Source organism: Asterias amurensis, chromosome 3 (assembly GCF_032118995.1).
Source record: "Asterias amurensis chromosome 3, ASM3211899v1".
Lineage (NCBI taxonomy): Eukaryota > Metazoa > Echinodermata > Asteroidea > Forcipulatida > Asteriidae > Asterias > Asterias amurensis.
In genome coordinates this window covers 597,828-619,214 of record NC_092650.1, presented here as the reverse complement: position 1 = coordinate 619,214, position 21,387 = coordinate 597,828, and the positions used below count along the sequence as shown (strand labels likewise).

The 21,387-nt window shown below is 38.4% G+C and overlaps 1 protein-coding gene across 5 annotated transcripts in view; it reads right to left on the bottom strand.

Moving 5' to 3' along the window:
* Positions 1 to 21,387, bottom strand: part of LOC139934759 (kinesin-like protein KIF28) — a 60,625-nt gene that overhangs the window by 18,012 nt on the left and 21,226 nt on the right. For 3 of the 5 annotated variants that reach the window (XM_071929164.1, XM_071929165.1, XM_071929166.1), the window contains exons 1-12: positions 13,063 to 13,447; positions 12,460 to 12,498; positions 11,662 to 11,735; positions 10,157 to 10,173; positions 9,649 to 9,671; positions 3,728 to 3,852; positions 3,128 to 3,206; positions 2,729 to 2,792; positions 2,151 to 2,337; positions 1,558 to 1,710; positions 555 to 652; positions 8 to 105 (exon numbers count right to left, since the gene is read on the bottom strand). In XM_071929164.1, the coding sequence (XP_071785265.1) occupies positions 8 to 105; positions 555 to 652; positions 1,558 to 1,710; positions 2,151 to 2,337; positions 2,729 to 2,792; positions 3,128 to 3,206; positions 3,728 to 3,852; positions 9,649 to 9,671; positions 10,157 to 10,173; positions 11,662 to 11,735; positions 12,460 to 12,498; positions 13,063 to 13,082 (977 nt within the window). In that variant the 5' untranslated portion in view covers positions 13,083 to 13,447. Of the gene's footprint in view, positions 1 to 7; positions 106 to 554; positions 653 to 1,557; positions 1,711 to 2,150; positions 2,338 to 2,728; positions 2,793 to 3,127; positions 3,207 to 3,727; positions 3,853 to 9,648; positions 9,672 to 10,156; positions 10,174 to 11,661; positions 11,736 to 12,459; positions 12,499 to 13,062; positions 13,448 to 18,663; positions 18,760 to 21,387 lie in introns of those variants that run through there. The other 2 variants (XM_071929162.1, XM_071929163.1) reach the window with 2 other exon arrangements.

Sequence of the window (21,387 nt, the reverse complement as noted above, 5' to 3'; positions counted from 1 at the left end):
TGATTACCTGTTACCACCCAGGGCATTTTGCAGTAGTTTGGTGAGCACTGAGTCACGGTATGGAACAAGCACCTTCTTCTTACCCATGGAGAGATCTGCCAAAGCCTGTAAATTTAAAGGAAATAAATGAGCAAATAAAATTAGCTGTCGCAAACCACCTTAACAAAAGGACCTATAGTATAAATACATGAGCTATCTATCCCTATGATGGTGGTCTCCCTATTTCGTCAATACCTTTGTTCAGAGGTGCCAGTCAGAAGCCATACAACCATTAACTGCCGTGTAGCCAGGGATCACACCCAAATTTATGATACAACCTATGAAGCAGCAGCCAGGAGATCCCCTTCTTTCAGTTTTATAAGTACAGGCTTGTATGCTTCGTTTTAGAAAGGGGCAAAGGCACTAAGGCATTTTTACCTTGGTACAGGGCACCCAATGAGGACATTGTAAATTTCTACAAGAGCATTTCAAGGGCACCAAGGCAATGACCAGGGGGCATGGAGGCAATCGCCTTTTAGTTGCCTCTGTGATGTATCAGGCCTGTGTGTACTTACAGAGATGACGTTTCCGAGTGAAGACAATGATTTGTTGATATTAGCTCCTTCTTTTAGTCTGTCACCAGTGGCTCCAGTACTGTCTGCACGCTCACTACCTACAAGAAAACATGGCCACAAGAAAAACTTGATCAGCAAAATTAAAAAAGTTCAAACTTGACTCCTTATACCCCTATCACACCGAACTCATTCTCACTACGTTCTGAAAAACATAGTCTTTGTGCAAGATGTTGTTATTCACACCGTCACTCAACTATTTATCGCTATCCCCCGCTCCGCTTCTCCTTCTTCGCTGCACACATTACTATCGCCTCCAAATAAGACTACATTTTTTAAGAACGTAGTGATAACGAGTTTGGTGTGATTACCGATCTTCAAAAACCTGCTTAAGGCTCTTCTCTTAGAATCTGCTTACAGCTAGTCCATTGCATAATAAACCAATAATAAACCAGATGCACTCTTCATCTTCACATGAAATTCTGTAAACTCTTTTGTATTAAACAATAATATGCATTGTAAATAAATATCCCTTCACTTTGCTAAGCTCCTCGAAACTCAGGCGCTCTTCAAGTGCCTGACGACTGATCGATGATGATTATTAATAGCTACAACTATATAGGATTGAAACAAACAGTGGGTTCCAATTTATAATAATAATTATAAATTAAGCTTATAAAGCACCTTACATCCATGACTGGACCCCAAGGCACTGTACACATTAAAATAGCTCCAAACAAGAGGCAGAAATAACCAAAGAGCATAAAAGATTTCTAAAAATATAAATCACAAAAATGGACCAGCCAATAATTAAAACCACACACCGCAAAATTAAAAAAGTTATGAAAAATGCTCCACTATAAAAAGATTAGTTACAAATTACGCAATCTATACAGTTCCTTATAGTAAGGTAGAGTTTCTAAAAACAAAATATGTGTTTTGGACAAGAACATAAAATCAAACCCTGCGATCAGTGAGTACTTTCATCCCTATGTTTAGTTTTTACCTGCGAGATCTACCAGGTTGATAACACTAGTCTTCTTGGTCTCCTGCCCTGATTCGTTCTTGCTGATTTGGTCAAACTGAATAGTGACGACCGTGTGAGCTCGGCTGCTAGTTGCGTTCATCTGGGTGGCTGCGACAGTTCTATTGGATGTACCTATAAATCAAATGCCAACAACTCAATCAAATTATGACGAACTTTAAAATATCAAGTAAGAAACCACAAGGGAATTTTAAAATCTTTCAAATGATTTGGGGTTGACGATTATTTTTGACTTGAGTGAACCTGCGACCTGGATGACTCTTGAGTACTCAGGAGTACTTATCTTTATCAAATCTCTTTACAATCTCCAGCTGTCGATTTCACCAAAATCTTCCTAACTTACGATTCTGTGGACTTCGGACAATTAAGTTCCGTAACCATAGGCGATAGGATGCATTAAACCCATCCTAGGTTAGCACGAATTATTCGTCCTTACTCGAGATAAGATTAATCCTAGCGTTTCATGAAATTGGCTGCAGGTTCCCACAGATACCCTCTTGAGCCCCCACACCCCACCCCTCACAAGATCCCCATGATTTCTCAGCAGTACTCACCCTCTTCAATTCTGCTCTCAATTTCTCTGTAGCTACCCACAGCAACCTTCTTCAGAGCTTGGACATAGAAGAGACCTTCCTTGGGATTCTGTCTGACTGCTAAGCCTCCCTTTGGGTTGACCTTCTGCAGAAGGTCACGGACCTGCTCATTGTAAATCTCAAGCATGGAGAAAGTGACCTCATATTTCTAAGAAGAAGAAATACGGAGAGTTTGTTAGGTTGAGAAGTTGCCCATACACCTCATCGCAAATACACATTAGGTGTTGAATGAGGTCTAGCTAGGGATCAAGCACTTTTTGAGTACATAAAATAGATGGTACATCTGTACGACCTTGGAACTGAAAGAGTTAAATAGAGCTTCACCGAATGTTGAAATCCAGTTACTCTTCATTGCTTGTTTTTACTTATTGTATTATACTTCCAATTGGAGAAATAAATCCAGTTTGTTTTGACAATAAAAGGAAATAAATATCACTCATTACATTTAAAACAGCAAAAATGATGCAATAAGGCAAAAAGTATTTCATTCCTACTAATGAAATTTGTCTGAATGTAAAAAGAGCTTGGTTTTCACTTACCACAGCACCCTCACTCTTTTCTATTGTCTGGAACAGGACATCACAGGTAATGGGAACAATACCCCTGTAGAAGAAAAGAAATCATAAAAAAATGATAAATAAATGATAATTGACTTTGAATGTAAATGTGCACAGCCACATTTATCTGCAATAATTTCTAGCAGGTGCTGCACGAAGCTGAGAAAAACAAATGCAGAGATAAATTTCCAGCCCAATTTATACAGGCACATGGGAGTTTTTTTTAACACAAACAGACATGTTACATGTACTTGCATTAGTAAATACATTACTAGCACGCGCGTCAGCTTGCGCGCTAACACACGAACACTCCAGTATTGAATTTTCTACCTCAACCAAACTAATAACTGAAACAACTTCTTGGTTTTCCTAACGACTTACTTGTTTGGTCCATAGCCGACCATGGAGTAGGATTTTCCGGATCCTGTTTGGCCGTACGCAAACAGTGAACAGTTGAACCCTGCGGGAGAGAAATATCAGATTTGTTACTTTAAATTGTGGTTAAAAAAAAAATAGTGGGGATTTGAACTTGCAACCTATGGATTGACGTGCCATCACTCTACCATCCTGCCCTTATGTTAGGGGTCTCCGTAAATGTTGTTTAACCAAGGATTATACCCCAAGTTTACAACATGGGAAGTGCAAGTAAGTAGAGCCTTGAAATTAGGCCCTGAGGAATATGGGCCAAGACCACCTTATTGATATTTCCAATGATAGCTGCAATTGATGTCGTAGCGTTACATGTATGCCAGATAGAACAAATCAAATGACCAATTAGTTTACAATGATTTAGCACTTAAAGGCAGTGGACACTATGGATAATTACTCAAAATAATTATTAGCATAAAACTCTTTCATTACTATCTCGCCAACTTCGACGACCGGTTGAGCTCAATTTTCCACAGGTTTGTTATTTAATGCATTTAATATGTTGAGATACACCAACTGAGAAGTTTATCAAAATGGCCCAAAGAAGCACACCTTGAAAGGCATTGTCCAAGACACCTTGGCCGAGATCATTGAAGACATTTTGTTGAGATGCGTAGTTACTGCCTGGGTTCGCTGCCAAAACAGCATCATCCTGCTCTGTGAAGCCGTCATGTGACCTGATACAAGAATAAAAAACAAACAGAGATTTTCTCAGATGATAAATTTGCATCGGGAAAAAAGAACATTCATTTTGGATTTACCAACTTACACCGATATTCCCCGAGTTCTGTGAAAAGAAAGAGACAAAAAAGTAGATTTTCCCAGAATTAGTTTTTTCACTTTATCAGCGATTGCAAAGAATCCTGTCCCTGCATACTAGGTGCTAAGTTCAAGTTCTTCTGGTTTAGGAACGGGAGTGGGTCCGATCACAATGCTTTACTACAATCGCTTCTCTTCACCCAAGGGTATAAACGGGGAACTCCAAGGGTAGAGGTTGATATTGTGTTTGATAACAGCCTTTGAAACGCCATTTAATTTAAAGACCAATTTAATTTAGAGTACAAAAAGTGAATAAAGCAGTGGAGAAACAGCTACACTCACTCAAACTTTATATATTTTTAACACGCAGGACGATTTGGTTTTTTACTTGTCAACAGGAAAATTAAAACTTCATCCATTTATTATTAATAATAATAATACTGAAAATTTCTAATGTGCCATGTCTGTCAATGATGACACTCCTGGCACAAAAAACAAGAACTCTGCCGATACACAATAACACAAGACAACCAAAAGTAGGACCTCAAATAACAGAATGTAATGTTTTTCAAAACCAGAAATTCATGTTCAAGAGAACAATGCCGTTGTCATTTTGCAAAAGGACACTTCAACTGGAGAATCTTAACAGTCAATTGAAAACCTTTGAAGGGGCACCAGTGAAACCTGGCCTGCATGTAAATCCAAGCCTGGAATTCCTTTCTATGTAATATTGAGCTATTTACCTCACTGTCTAATGACAACAATCCCTCTATTCTTGGTAACCATGGTTTACAGACCACTCAACCATAACTGATCCATTAAAACATGGGAGTCATGTCAAAGCTTTTCATACTCTGCACAAGTACACAGATACATACATGTATGCAACTTTCTAATTCATTGCAGAAAAAAGAGGAAATGTCCGATCCCACCTAACATTTGTACAGTGTTTTCAGTTTTCTATGGCACTGTTTTGAAAATAAAAAGAGGAAATCAGGATGCCTGTATACATCAAGTTATGAACAAGAATTCCCTAGTATGAAAACAAAATGAACAGATGCACTGGATATAAAAGCCACAGGAATTTGTCATGGAAATGTTTGTAATTATTTCGCAACGACTGTACTTCGACCTCTCCCAGTATGGTAACTTTGCATGTGACAACAAAACTTGCATGAACATTTTGTTTGCAAATAGATTAAACTCATTGTTTGGAACTTTGAACTAGTGCCCCACAATGACCCTTAGCTTCAGACTACATCAATTTGACATTTGTCAGCTTGCTCTATTCAGAATTCGTGTACAATCATCGTTGCTATAATCAGATTTCCCAGGTTTATTTATTCTGTATTGCCTCATTAAACGCCAAACCAAACACTACGTGCACAATTTAATACATAATCACAAAGGATCTTTAGATGAACTTTTTAGGGACTTTCCCTTCAGCTTTAACAATATGTTGCCAAGGATACACAAACACAAACACATCGAGTAACAATAAACTCTTAGTGTAAATTCGTTCATGAGTAACCTTATGATTACAGTGTTTGTTGAACTCACTAGAATCTCAGACATTTTGATGTTTGGCTTGTGAAAAATGGTAGCTAATATTTAGTTCAGATGCAAAGAAATCACACTTTTTGATCTGTAGGGACAAGGATACTGTTCCCTGAAGATTCCCCTTGCAGTCTCAAAACATTTTGGGGTAACCACTCTTAAAATGGGTGGCAAGTACAAACTAAAAAATGGGTGGCAATTACAAACTAACTTGATTAGAAGTACAGCAGCTTTTAAAAGTATAAAGCATCTTGAGAAACATTTCATTTTGAACTAATGAGGTCTTGAAAAAAATAGCATTTCTCACCCTCTACAATTTTTTTAAATTTTCACTACAATTTAAGATTTCTGCGTTTTACAAAATGTTTACCTTTTAAGGGCACATCTTTTTTTTACTTTTTTTTTACTTTTGCCTTTCCCTGGACAGCCTCTACTGGTTTTTATAATGTTTGTATTGTCCGAAGAATTAAAATAAACAAATGAAATCAAATAATCTGAGAAACGTTCTATCAGGTTTAAGTATCTCAGATTGTGTAATCCAATGATGGAGTCTTCTTCCTGGTGAACATTAACCGCTCTGAATATCTGGCGATATATCTCAACAACACTGCATTAAATGCAACTTTCAAAGGTTAGTTATTATTTACATGGAATTTTTAAAGACAATTTAACAGTTAATAAAAACCAGAGGGATATAATCGCTTTAAGCATGTTACTTAATAACCTTATCTTTCTGTATAACTACATACTAGGTGCCTCCAGTACTTTGTTGGTTGAGACATGCGCTATAAACAATATTATTATTATTTTACAGCGTTATTGGTAGGTTTCAGCGTGGAGCTGTTCCCAATTGGACTTAGCGCCCCTGATATGTCACGGTGGCTGATTCCTTATTTTTGTATATACTTTATTTCATTCCTTGTGAGGTTAAGTGGCATGTTTCAAGATGACAACCTTTTAGTTTTTTGAAAAGCCACTATTTAAGATTAATGGGCCATTGTTAGCTTATGCTTTACATGTAACAGGCTATCTAGTCTGGAATTTGTCAACCTCAAGCCCTTGCTACTATTTTATAATTACATCAGAGCACATTTTATTTCAGTGTCAACACACCGCCACCTCTAGGCAACAAGTATGTGTGTGTGTGACACAGATCCCTGTTGCTATGTACACAACCGTGATAGTGTACGCACAGCAGGTAAGCTGTTTTGACTCTTCAATAGAGGTAAGGAGTGGAAGCGCCAGCCACACTGGCAAACTAGAGAAGTGTTTTGTTGTAAATCCTGACGGGCAGTCAGGAGACTATTGGGACCAAAGTGTTATGTAATGGACCAATAATAGCAGGATGGGGTTCCAAATGTTGTGTATGGCTAATGAAGAAGGGATGGGTTGAGTGGATGAATGGAACTGATCAGCATTTTTAGAATTCATGCCTGTTAACATCTATTCTGGTGTATAATTTCTGAGAATAACAAGCACTCTTGATGTTTAAGACAATGTTAAGACTGCAGGGAAGGGGTACAGTTGGCATTGTGAGTTTTAAAAATATAAAGAAAGCCGACTCTTAATTTCTTGCTTGAAAACAGTTTGATTGGATTGGAGTCCTAAGAACCAGACAATAACAACAACAACAACAACAACAAGAACAACAATTTTTTAATAAACAATGTGAATGTCTTATACATATGAGATAGGCCTAAGGGTTTAAAAAACTCACTTGCCTGCATTTCGTTTTTTATATAAGCACTGTGTTACCCAACAACCAAACGAGTCCTGCAGTTGTTGCGTTTCCAAACTGTATATTTTTTAGAAGTGTGTATAAATTTGAGCTTTTGAATTAAAGAAATCCTCCACATTGTAACAACAGTAGACTAAATAGAAAAATATTTTAGTTCTAAAAAAAGTTCATGTTTTAAAAAAAAACTGACGGAGTCCAAGTGCAGCCTAATCTCAAGTCGTATTGAAAAGGACCTTACTTTTTATTAATAGCCAGGACAGTTTTTGTACTTGTTTTTTTTTAAAGAAAATAGAATGAGTTGGTTTATACTGCTTTCAAACAAAATTATCTAGACAGTTTGCATATTAATATGCAAAAAACAGAGTAAATTTGCTCACGGAAACCCATTTGGATGAGAGAGGCTGTTGCCGGTTTCACGTTTATCCCTTGTAGGAGCTTAGCAGAATTCCCTTGTAAGGAAAGACTTTCTATGGCTTGTAATTTATCCTGAACATTCACTAAACATGTACACAACAACCAAACAACCTATTCACCAATCAAACTAAACAACAGCCTTCAATATCTCAAGGTACACGTATCATATGTCATGCTTTATCAATGAATGCTAACAGTATTGGCCTAATTTCATAGAGCTAATTTGCATATTTTGTGCTTTAAGCAGAACAAAACAAGCTTTACAGGTACTATAGCCTGCCCTTAGACATCAGCCAATCAAACTGCACGGATAAACAAATTTCAGATAACCTTAACCCTTTTTCCCTTTCTTTTATAAACCATTAATGTCAATCAATCCAGAATTAAGTTTGCTCGACTGCCCCACTTGTTCAAAATAAGGCTTGGAGTTGTCTGTTAATGTGTAACCCAATTTGTTCTAAAACACTTGAAAACAATATGCAAGCTGTGAACAGTAGGTGTTTTTTTGTGTTAAAAATCTGAAAGTTATGACTCTTTCTTATAAAATTGCCTCTTTGGGCAACTCAATGTTTTCATTGTGCAAGTCATAAAAAGAGCTGAATATTGGGAGAAGCCTTGGGGTGGCTTTGGTGGTCACAGGCTGGGATTGACCCGTTTTAAAATGTTGATTATTATTTTATTAACTTACAAATCTAGAAAGCAATGTTGATTATGCTGTGGTATGTGTGGGGTGTTTTAGAAACAAACAATCTGTTTCCATCCTTACCTATTTGCAAGTTAAATTCAGAGTTTGACAAATTGCGTTCCTTTGAATTTTCATTTATTCACAGTATGCAAATGTAGGTCATACAGTATGTACACTTATGTTAATAACTTACACAAATCCATGTAAAGAATACCATGTCTGTGTGCACTTCGTGTACAGTTTGTGGTGACATAACATTTTGACGAATAATCAACAGACCTGAAAATCAGGGTTCGCCCAGAACCTTTTTAGTTACTGGCCTGCAGTACCAGTTAACTTAGTCATTATTTAAAACTTAGTCATTAAAACCTAAGTTTTTTTCACTAGTCCGTAATTCAAAATGAAACAGGGATCACTCTCTAACACTGAACTAGCCAGCAGCAGGCCCAATGGAGAGAATTTTGACTGGTCCTCCGGTGTTTTCACTGGTATTTGGCAAGCAAACCACTGTTAAGGGAGAACACTGCAAATGTAAACAAGCATTCAGCAGACGTCGCAGAAGTTTGATGACTCTATAAGCACGCAAGAACACAAATCTAGAACTATTAAATCTACTCTAGCATCACAATTGTTGTTTGAGTCTGTGTTGACTTTGTATTTCGTCCGCTATATGCCCCATCAATGTGCCCTACTTAACAATTCTCCGCTATAGCAAACTGCACCACTACATTGATTGGTAAGCAAATAAACTGGGCAGGGTTTTTTCCATTTCGCCAGGCAACCAAGGTTCAGGACCTGGGTGTGATTTGTTAAAGGGTTGGGTCTCATTATCAGAGATGGTTATCAGCAACAGGTTACGCTGTATATATGTAACTATGGAACACAAAACACTTTGAAGTTGCATCGAGGCAAGAGTTCTAACAAGGAAACTCCATGGTTACTGTAGTCAAACTAATACTTAAATGACAAATTGGGCTTCTACAGAACATGACTTGTTAGGGACACCATGCATGATATGAGCAGCTTTGTTTCAAAGTCTTAAGAGTCGTTCATGTTCTGATCGCTTTAAATACCATTAAGCATCTCCAGTTACAAAAGTCCAACTGAAATAGGGCCACAGAGTTTCAAATTTCCGGTAGTCAGATTAATGTTTGTTACTTGATTAGTGCAATTATGAACTATTTGAACAATGTCAATGCTGACCAATTTCTCAAAGCAGTGGTTTGTGTAAAATAGGCAAAATTTGAAAATGACCTGCGGTCACCATTTTGTCATTGAGGGCATTTACTTAGACTTAGAAAGAATGGAATTTTCACTTACCAGTAGGAGTAATCAAATGTGAACTGAAGAGATAAACAATAAAACAAAGTCAATTTAATTGGTATTCCATACTAAAAAAAGAATTAATGAAGAAAATATATAAAAACACATTTTTAATATTGTAAGTTCAAGACATATTCTGTGCCATATTTTCAACACAAAATACTTTCTTCTTGTAGCACAAACACAATTCCCACAGATTTTCATAAAACGTACCCGATTTGAAGATATTGATGGAAGCAAGTTGTTATAGAACACATTGTATTTATGCAACTCTCCTGAAAACATTGCTCTGTGGTTTTCACTTTGCTTTCTTAAAAACTTGATGAATAATGAAGCTGAAACTTCTCAGGTAAATTACATAACATCCATGGTGAGTAGGGATTCACTCATGATGTCATGGCCCAAAACGTGATCTACCGAAGGTTCCAAAACCTTTACAAAAGTTCCATTCAAATAGTGCGTTATTGCTTAAATTAACCAAGTTCAGAATCAAGTGATTACTTACTGTTTTGGGTTCTTCACCTGGAGTTCAAAGGTCAGGAAAAGGAGGAAGATGTCACATGGGGGGGGGGGGGGGGGGTGGGTCGGGGGAGAGAAAATGATAACAAACTTAAATTACATGACAAATCATAATTGTTTTCCCTGCAAAACCCACACAATGAAATTAAGTTTAAACTTGTACAATAAAAAAACCCACTAAGATTGTAGTAAAACAATTAAGCAGAGCATTTTTTAATAGGTATTCTGGACACTTGAGAACAAATGGCAAAAAATATAGCTTGACCCTATTTTCAATTGGGAAGAGAACAATCACAGCATGCACTCTAGGGGAAAGAAATGGATCTATCCCAACACTCCTCTCTTATTCATACATGAGCACAATACATTGTACCATGCTACATTGAATGATTTGCTAAAGGCATGACCAACCCTCCTCATTTAACGAAACAAAACACATTTACATGTATTCTGTCTTCTGAGAGCACTTTGAATGACAGAATCTAGCGGCAGAATATGGGAGGGGACAGTCCCTTTAAGTTTGTATTCAATGAAGATTCATGAATAATTCATTCTCAAGGACACTGTTCAGGAATTTGTATGGACAGTCCTCTTAAGGTTTGGTCTTTATCCAATGGTTAGAGTCAACTCAAGATTGACAAAACAAACTGTTGAGCAAATAAAGAATCCAGAACCAATCAATAAATGTAAATAATCCAAGGGGGTGGTGGGGGGGGGGGGGTAAAGCTTGGTGCATGTAGTTTTGTACTTTTACAGTAAAACATAAAAGTATAAAAGAATAAAACATTGAGTGAATATTGTAGCTGAGTGATGCTGTGCTTCATCTTCCTATCAAAATAGAATTCAGCAAATTCCCACAATGGGAAACATGTAATCGCCAAACTGGCAACAGCCAATCTATGGTAAACATTGGTTTTTAACATCTATGATTATGAATTGCACAAATAAAGAAATTGAAATTCATAATCAGACGGCAATGCTTTCTTAGTCATAGAGAAATCAGTAGTTAACTTGAGGGATTCGAACCCACAATCTTGTAATGAAAGTTGTGCAGTCTAACCACTGGACCGCAGTAACCTGGCTTTGTGGCTTTCACTAGGGAACAGTAGGCCGACATGTACTACCAAACCAATTCCAACTTGCAAAGTTTGTGACCTTTGACACACTCTTGCCTTTTATGGGATAAGATGATTTGTACAAAGTGCAAATGAATTCATTCACATGCTTGTTTTAAATAAACACACAACTATCCAACCAACCTGTGAAAGTTTCACCAAGTTTGGCACTTACATTTTAGTTTCTATTTTTTTTTGTATTTTTTTTTGTTTTTTTTGGGGGGGGGGGAGGGAGACAACCACAGAGGGTTGTCAGGAGTTATCAGGTTTTGTGTGCAATGCAATTCAAATGAATCCAACAAAAACAAGCAAAATGGATTTTGGCAGATTTTTGAGGATTTGGGATACTCTGGATCTAGCAAATAATAAATCTCACCTCCATCAACACTGAGAAGTCTAGTTGTTGCTCCTTCCATTTCAACAACCAGCTTCGCTCCTCGTTCCTTCTCCCTGCGATGAGAAACAGAAAAGCCAAAGAACTAGTTAACTTTCAATCATTTTCTTCAATTGATTTTCTTCAAACTGTCCTATAACCAGGGATAACACCCAATTTGTGAAACACAACCTGGGAAGCCTCAGTACTTTTTATTTCAAATATCAAGGAACTAATAAACCACACAAAAACCCTTTTTTCAAAGCATTTATTACAATTATGCAGAAAAAAGATTATATCCAAGTAATGAGAATCTATTTTAAAATACACCCCCCCCTCCCTCAAGTTTGGTTCCATAAAAGTACGCAACAGAAATACTTCTACAAGAATTTCCTCTTTGACCAGGGGTAAATATGTGAAGCGCTTTGGGACGCTCTCCCGATGTGAAAAGCGCTTTGATATAAAAACGGGTTATAATTATTATTTAAAAGAGGGCTAGCCATTTTCATTTTGTAAAGGGCACTTCCATTGCAAAATCTTACAAATGGTTACCGAAGCCCAGAGAACAGGGCAACAAAGATCATGGCCATTGTAAAATTCAGGTCTGTTCAATGTAACAATTTTTTAGGGGATAAACAGTACACTGCTGAGTGTGTTTTGTTGAGTCAAGTTATAATAAAATAAGCATTTCAAACCCTATTACCAACAATGATTCTTGAGCCATTTTGTTTATTTGTATCAATCAAACAATACTATGTGTTATAAATAATACAAAACATTACAACAATACATCATACATACCTTGTATTAAATGGTCGGACCCTCACGGCCACCTTCACCCTAAAAATGAGAACAAAATAAAAGACATTTAATCAATAAATCAAACAAATGTATTGTTCTCCTTCTTAATAAAATAATATCTTTTTAATCGTTTTAATGTCTTTATAAGTTCAAGAAGTTTCAAGTTTTACATTTCACATCCTGACCCCATCCCTCCTGAATAATCCATACTACACACACCAGCACCAACTAACTTAAATGTATACTGTAATGAAGCTAATAAAACAAAGAATTAGTTGTGCAAAACACTTTTTGCCTGAAACTTTAGACTAGTTTTTTAATCCATGTTAGTTGTTACTTGAATTTCAAAGAATGGCTTTCATTTAATCACAGTTTACTTGCGTTTGCATTTATTGACTTAGTTGGCAAAACAAGTTTTTGATGTGGTAATTTTTTTCCCTTTTTAGAATTTCAGTCATATCAATATCATAGACCACTGCTGGCTCTGCACAGCCACAGTCTTTCTAGTGGACTATGTTACAGCAGCCGGCATGGTCAGTAAATAGTCGAGACAGATTAACTGTAAAAAAAAAAGTTTCAAGGTTTTCGTCAACTACTACTTACGATTCTCCCCCACCCGACATGTTGCTTTTTTAGGCCACAACACCAGACCGAGAGGCCACTATAGAGGTCCTACACCAAGGAGATTTTGAACGGGTCCACAGCACAAAAACTCAGGTAAGCTTCACTCCAACTGCAACCCTCTTCTGCGGTAAATTTCACAATTTACCGACTCTAGTCCAGATTCCAAGCGACTGTTTACTCAAAGAAAACTGCAGTTGTAGGCAGTCAAAATTGTTCTTTTCCACTGATCATGATGTTAAGAAGTTCCAAGCTCTGTTGAATTTAATTGATTTTGTAACAAATGACATTTATTCCAATGATTTTGACGGCAATTTTCTGGTCAGCTTGGGCGATATGGGACAGTGTGTGTGTGCAATGCTTCCCAGGCAACTGGTTGAATGACGTCATTAAGTGATTGGAACCATCCACTAGCACACAAAGGGGTGTCAATCCAAAGTCCAACGTCTTACGCAAAGCCAAATGGCGCCCTCTTTCGGTACTTAAAGGATTTTATTTTATTTTTTTAAAGGCAGTGGACACTATTGGTATTTACTCAAAATAATTATTAGCGTAAAACCTAGCTTGGTGACGAGTAATAGGGAGAGGTTGATGGTCTAAAACATTGTGAGAAATGGCTCCCTCTGATCGTGCCATAGTTTTCGCGAAAGAAGTAATTTTCCTCGAATTTGATTTTAAGACCTCAAGTTTAGAACTTGAGGTCTCGAAATCAACTATCTACACGCACACAACTTCGTGTGACAAGGGTATTTTTTCTTTCATTATCATCTCGCAAGTTCGATGACCGATTGAGCTCAAATTTTCACAGGTTTGTTATTTTATGCATTTGTGGAGATACATGTGAAGGCTAGTCTTTGACAATTACAAATAGTGTCCACTGTCTTTAAGATACACTTTCATGGTTACAGCGCCCCCATTCGCCATAAATAGAGAAAGACTTTACCTTCGGGTATTAAATTCATGTGACAGTTGTCTAAGACAAACAGTGCCCTATTTTTGTTTCATCTAAATTTGGGATATTATTATCCGTTTCAGGAATTAACTTTATACAAAAAAACATGCAATGTGGAAGGACAAACGTTTATGCATCTATCATGAGTAGGGACAATATTGAATTGTATTGTAAATCAAAGCTATTACACCTTCAAGGAGTTTGGGAAATCGGAACAAAAATTATTATGCGCCACTGGCCGGGCTGTATTTAAACCCGTGGAGTATTAATTGGGTACACTATAGCCCTCTAAAACTTGCCCTATTTGGTTGAAGAGTAAAATGTCAGTATTTTGCAAAAATGGAGCCTAGCCATCAATCCTCCTTCAGCCTTGCTTTTATTGCTGTGCTGAGCCTGTGGCAAACCTCCTACTAAAGGTTGAAAAGAAAAATTAAATTGTCAGAAAACAGTTTTATTTGTTTTCAGGAGACTAAACATGTTTTCTTCTTTAAGAATGTTATCATTAGTTGCAATGGGAAACGAATGTTATCAATGGTTGCTATGTGAAACGAATGCTATCATTGGGTGCTATGTGAAACTCAGATTTGTTAAAAAGATCAATGTGGTGTTCCCATATTGATCTCTTTAACAAATCTGTATACCGCCCTCTTTTGACAAAAGTGTTGAAAAAATTCCACGCAACAAAATCAGAACTTTCAGTAAAAACAATACTTCTACCAACTCGGCGATGGGTTCTTTAATATTTAGTGCCGATGAAGCGATATGCAAATTCAAACTGATGGTTCGACAATGATCCTGCCTTTTTTTTAACGTCAACCCAACAAGGTTAGACCGGTATTATTCCTCCATGGTTAGACTATAAACAAACTAAGACCTTTGGACCAGAAGCAAGAAACGAACGTCACTCCAAGCAGAAAATAGGTTAAAGTTGACAGGTTCCAACAATAGGTGCCAAACATAACAAAGGACCATTTATAAATGATTGTTTAATATTGGATGAATGGGACTGGAGAGGGTGGGCAACGCGTGTATCTATTGTTCTTCTATAGGAATTGTTAATGGACAGGGCCTGAGGGTCCCTGATGACGTTTTTTTTTTTTTTTTTTTTTTTTTTTTACGACGGGGAGTAAAATGCAAGTTGACAGTTGTCCTCCCCCGCGGAACAATCCCCGATTGCTTGATTTGAGTTCGAAGATGGCAATCACCTCCAGCAGATTGTTCTCTTTTGCTCCAGTCGTTTACCCGTTTCTACAGAGTGGAGGACGGTCATTAAAACGGATGATTGAAAGCCTGTTAGTTGCTGCGAAGTGCTGCAAAAGCGTCCAGCCGTTGTGATCGGGCAACGACCTACTTGAGGCCATCCAGCGAACCATCTATGGTATACCAACAGAGCGTGCATGGGGTGCGCCCAAACAGTACGCACCACATGGGCATCAAACTTCTGAAGTCAGTGTGGGAAATAAGCAGTGTTGAATTAGCGGCTTCATCTACTACAGTTACGGCTACGGCTACGGCTACATTTCTGCATTGAAGTACAGGACATCCTTAGCCATATCCTTTGGACCTTGAGAAATAACACAAGGCAACTTTTACAGGCAACTTTGAGGCAACCAACCAAATAGATTTTATGTACATACAGGATTAGAAAACAAAATGATCATGAGAATTGAGTAAATCAAGTGAGAATGTGAGGCAGAAAGTTCCCGCTGGTCGGAACATCGAGCCACATTCTTTCACAACAGCGGGTCCTACATTCTTAACACACCCAGTGTACCCAGTCTCGGTAATACAGTACCCAAATACATTGGTACCCAGCTGTTCACAAGTAACTGGGTGAAAATTGGGTGGACGTATACATTGCAAGTCGAGTACACTCAACACCCAATAGTGCGGCCTACTTAAAAAGGTATAACCCTCAAAATTAGCACCCAACTGACATCCATCCAAAAGTGGCACTCACGTAACGTCCCACCATGCCAAAATATCTTCGAAGTGGCAAGTAAACAATTTAACACCCAGCTGCTGATCAATAATCCACAAAAGGACAAGATCCTGAAATGATCTTCAAAGGATTAGAGTCACATTTTGGAAAATTAGTGTAGAAATTGAGTCAAAAAGTATCATTACTTTCCTAATTTTGTTAACGGCTGAACTTGAAAAGGTAGAGAAGTTCCAGCTGCGGAGCAATAATTGCAAACAAATCAACCTCAGTGACGTCAGGAAGAATTATTGGACGCGGGCCCAACAAACTCACACACTAAAATATTATAATAGGCTCTAGAAAGAACCATGAAACTTAAATACATCAGTAAAAGATGCAAAGCCAAGTTTTTGCCAAAACAGTTTTCTCCGAACGAATTTTAACAGTTGTATTAATACGACAATAACTAATTACTAGTTTATACCACTAAAATAAAAAGCGCTCTTTAAACTTGAAACAAAAATATTCGTGTTTCAGCCAAAAAACAAACCTAGCCTGCAGCTTTATTTAAAAACTTCTTTATTTTGTTTATCTGCTATCCAAAACACAGAAACAACAGCTCGTTGTAGTCAATATTGTAACATTAACAAAATACAGATCATTAGAAAAAGTTAAGATATAAAAAAAAACATACAAAAACAAACGAACAACTCCTAATAAAAAAACAAGACCGTAAATCACTGAAAAATCAACTTCAAGAATGTTTAGACTAATCCAAAAAAACAGACCGTGACCTATTTTAGTTTTCACCCCGCCCCTCCAAATTACCGCCCTAACAAAAATAGGTCTGTCCAAAATATGATGAGTCACAACAACGGTCAAGCAAAACTATGATACAGATGGGGTTTACTTAAAGTAGAACAGCCACAACTATTTCCATTTACTCTGCCAGTGTGATTGGTTACCCTCTTAAAATAATAGCTCCAATATAAAGGCACCAGCTGCACTGAAATAACATAGATATAAATCTCGAAGAAATTCATACTTAGCATTTGTTTTAATTAACAGGGAAGGCAGACACAATCTGACAAACAATTTAATTATGTTGTACGGCAATTTAGCGTGGGTGTCTAATTTTGTGCTAAGTATTTTTTTCCTGAGGCAGGCCCTACATTAGAAAATTCCACACGAGAGGTTAATCAAAACTGCTAAGCATCTTAGCGGGGTAACGGTTGCAAACAATGACACGGATATGTGTGTTGTGTTTAACTCTTGCTAAGCGGGAATTGATGTTTGGCAGGTCTAAAGTTAATAGGCCAAGGACGTGGAATAATCAGAGCAAGATCTAGTACAGCATCGGTTTGGAAAACATGACCTGATTATAACGCACACGGTGTCCGTCATAATATAGAATCACTTTGGGGAAGTTATTGATGAGTCGCCGCAAGAGAGAACCAGAATAGAAAGGCACCTGAAGCCCGCCCCCTTTGGGTCTGAGATTGGCGTGAGATTTGACCAAGGAGTGACCCACATAATGGTCATCGAATCGAAGTCAATCAATCAAGTACTTATCGCCACTGGGGTTTGACCGACTAACGCAAAGCAGATAGTTTACAGAGGGGTGGCAACGGTACAATGGCACAGCGCACTGGCCAGCACCCGACCTGGGCCAAATTTCATCAAGCTGTTCAGCAGCAAATGTTTCTGCTAAGCAAAAAATAAGCAGGATACCAGTCAAAATGTGTACGTGTAACTTAGCGGTTTGGCTGGTAGCCTTATTCTGGTAAGCGTAATTTTGTTATGCTTATAGCTACTTTTTAATTCACGGTAATTCATGGAATGTTAAGCTGGTCCTTCCTCGCCGGCAGAAATCCCAACTTTCCAATTCCGATTGGTGGTCTACACCCTTTCCATGACATCTCCCTCTTATCCGGCTGGTATTTACATTACATAAAATCCCTATTCACCCAAAGGTCACAACTGTGATTTCTGGATGCTTTTCATATACAAACGCTTCGTCAACTGGGTTCCTTAAAAAAATTGAGCGGGGCTGTGGGGGGGGGGGGGGAGGGGGGGGGGGGCTTGAAATTGTTTCCAGTTGTTCGATTACCAACTTAGATACTGAGATGAGCCATGCCGGGGAATCGATTATCGACATCATAGTATTCGGATTATAATAACTGATAAGTGGTGAACATTGTGTGACCTCATTCTAGCATTGGTCAACCTAGATCTGTCTAGAGAGTCGATTCCGGATACCGATGGGTCTCAACACTAATATTGACCCCAAAATGCGATTGATATCAGCAGGAATCGAAACTTTGTAAAAAGATACTTATGTCAAAACTATGGGCGATTGTTTTTTCAGATAACAATTGTTCATAATATTATAATTCTTTCAAAAGGGATTGTATATGTTTGTTAGTTGGAACCCACTGTTTCAATCCTGCATAGTTGTAGATTACCATAAAACTAACCTGTGAAAATGTGATTGCGTTTTAGAGATATTGCCGAAAATCTGTAGCGTTTATGTCCACATGAAGAACAATCTGCACTTGGAATACACCACTCGAGGAACGTTACCGCAGTAATGCTTTTCAGATTCAAACTTTGGGGATAAAAAGTGATACTTGTTTCCATAACCGCAGTACTTTGAAGTTGGAGGTTTCTCAAAATGCGTTATACTATCCAAAGTTGCTGTTCTTCTTACCCATTAGGTTTATATTGCAGGCAACAGAGTTCCTTGACACCTATTTCTTTGCTCCCCGGTCACGATTACACACAAGCGTCTGGATTAGCCTTATTTCTAAAAATAAAAACAGAAATGAACAGATATCATGAAACGCCCATGCTCTTCCCACCCACAGTTCCAATTTAAGAACACCCTACCCACCCATGCATTACACACATTCTGCAGGATAAGCAGATTTAATTATAGACATGGGGAGAAGGGGGAACTTTTATTGTATTGACAATTCACATCAGTTACCCGCCTTCGAGATTGGTTTACCCGGGTGCTCTTTGTACGTCACCGGGTGAAGACAGTCGGTGTTGGTGGGTTGACACTGCGCGATGGCCCCGTCGATCACCGCTGGTGTAATTCCAACAACCAGCTGCGTTTCAATTAATATCATACAGTACAAAATAATGGTGTCAAAATTATCTGATTGTGTCGCCCAGTGGGTTCTATTTTCGTGAGCAGGTCGTTACCGCATGTCCTGGTTTCAGAGTGGAACATCCTTTAAAGTTTAAGGGTAAACCAGGGCAACCCAAACCAATACCTCGCAGCTAATACATTCTTCGATTATACCAAACAAGACAAGCGGTCACCTAACATTACAATTTATGAAAGAATAAAGCCACAATCGAACAACATTGAACTAGTGTGTTGTCAAATGTATTTAATCAACAGAGTAACCACGTATCATTGTGTGCAAATCATAATGTAAAAATGAGACAAAGAGAATTAAAGAGCTTATAAATGATGAATGGACTATTTTGCCGGCCAGAAACTGCCTTGGAATGCACAAGTTAACTAATTTTGTAAACACGGTGGAATTGTCTAACCCCATCCAAAATAAATAAACCCGGTCCTCATTTACTTTACTTCACACCACTGCACCGGGTAACGTATCCCAACTTTATTACCAGCGCGACCGCAAATTATATTTTGATGTAACCGCTCGCCGCACATGACCTGAGGGGCTTTGGGCCTTCATAATAGACTTTCCCAGAAGTCCTTCGAGTTGAACAAAAAGGTGTCCTTGGGTGTACCAGCGCTCTGGGTCAATCGAGGTTGCACCCCATCCCTCGGGGTGGTGGTATACGTTCACTTTATTCTCTACAGCTGACCAAAACAAAACCCAAAACGGCCGGTTTGAAAGTTCTCACCGAGAGAGTCCACGCTGTGACTGCGAATCGCGGGTGGCAGGTTATTTTTGTGAATAATATTTTGAATAATTTGTTAACTCATTTTACAATTTTCACATTTTGTTTTCACAAACATGTGTACTTGGGTGGATCAAATACATTGTAAATATTAACAATCGATAAATGTTTAGTGAGGTAGCCCTGGGGTTAGCGTACTTACACCCCCGAACAAGTGCACACACCCCCACCTCCCCAAGCGTGGCAATGTGGTTAAACTTGTCTGAGAATTTCCAGGAGAAAAGGACAACTTGCATTTGGACCAGAAACAAATGGGACATGCGACTTTGCAACTGTCAAAACTTAACCTTTGACAATTTCAGGTTCAAGTTCGACAAAAAACAACAAGGAGACATTCCCGCCTTAAACCGTCAACTAGAGAGCCACAATCTACACCTGTTTCAGATAATAATTAATAGACATCTAACTTGATGACCCAAGTATGTGCATGGTTGGTATCCCTGGATACTGGATACATGTGACTCTTTTTTTTTTTTTTTTTTTTTTTTTGGGGGGGGGGTGAGGTCAAAGGTTAATCAGCAACCTGCGCAGGTGTAACAACATGACAGGCCCCGGATGTACGATACAGGTGAAGGAGGGAGGCCACGACCCCAGGAGGTCAACGCCCGGCTCTCTCATCAATATTCTATGGTTTTTTTCTTTCATTATTTTTTTGCAGTTTCGTGAGAAATAACTGAGCAAATTTTCACAGATTTGGTATTAATGCATAAATAGGTTGGGATACACACAGTGAGGGAACTGGTATTTTGCAAGTACTGAAAGTATACCTTGTCTATACACTGCCTGCCAAGCAGATTCATCGCCAAATCTTCTGCAAACGAATGGTTGTTTCCCAGTAAGTTATTGGTTATTATAAAGTACAACACATTGTAGACAGAATGGAACCCAAACTACAAAACTAGCATTGCAGGGTTGGGGGGGAGGGCGTTATATTACGGTCAATGATCGAGAAGTAAAGTGTCACAAAGGTGGAATATAATATTCGAACCCCATTTCCCTGGAGTTGTGAGCCAAGATACTCGATACAGTAAGCCGGTTCACGTTTCATCCAATCGTTTCCACCAGGTCCAACGTGTTCTGATTCCCCTTGCACCAAACCTAGTTTACCCAATATATTAGGTCATTTTATTCTGGCAATGTTTATTTAATTTCCGCCAGTAAAAGGACTCTCTCCCCCAACGCCTTGAGTTTTAACCGTCTCATATCCCCCTATTCACCCCGTCTGGAGCGGTTATCTCACGGCACAGCATCGTGGATGGTTCCGAGCCATGACCAATCCAGTTTGACTACAATAGATCCGTCGTCATGGGCTTCTCTCGATACCACGTCCCAACTGCGAATGATTTGGACGAATTATCGCTTTTCAAAACACTGCACGCGCCTGGCTCCCCCGAGGAACGGCTCGGGCTCCCGGGAGGGTAACGCCTTTCAACGGCCTAAATTCCTCGGTGCGCGGTGCTCCAAATTCGGGGGAAATAACAGGGCG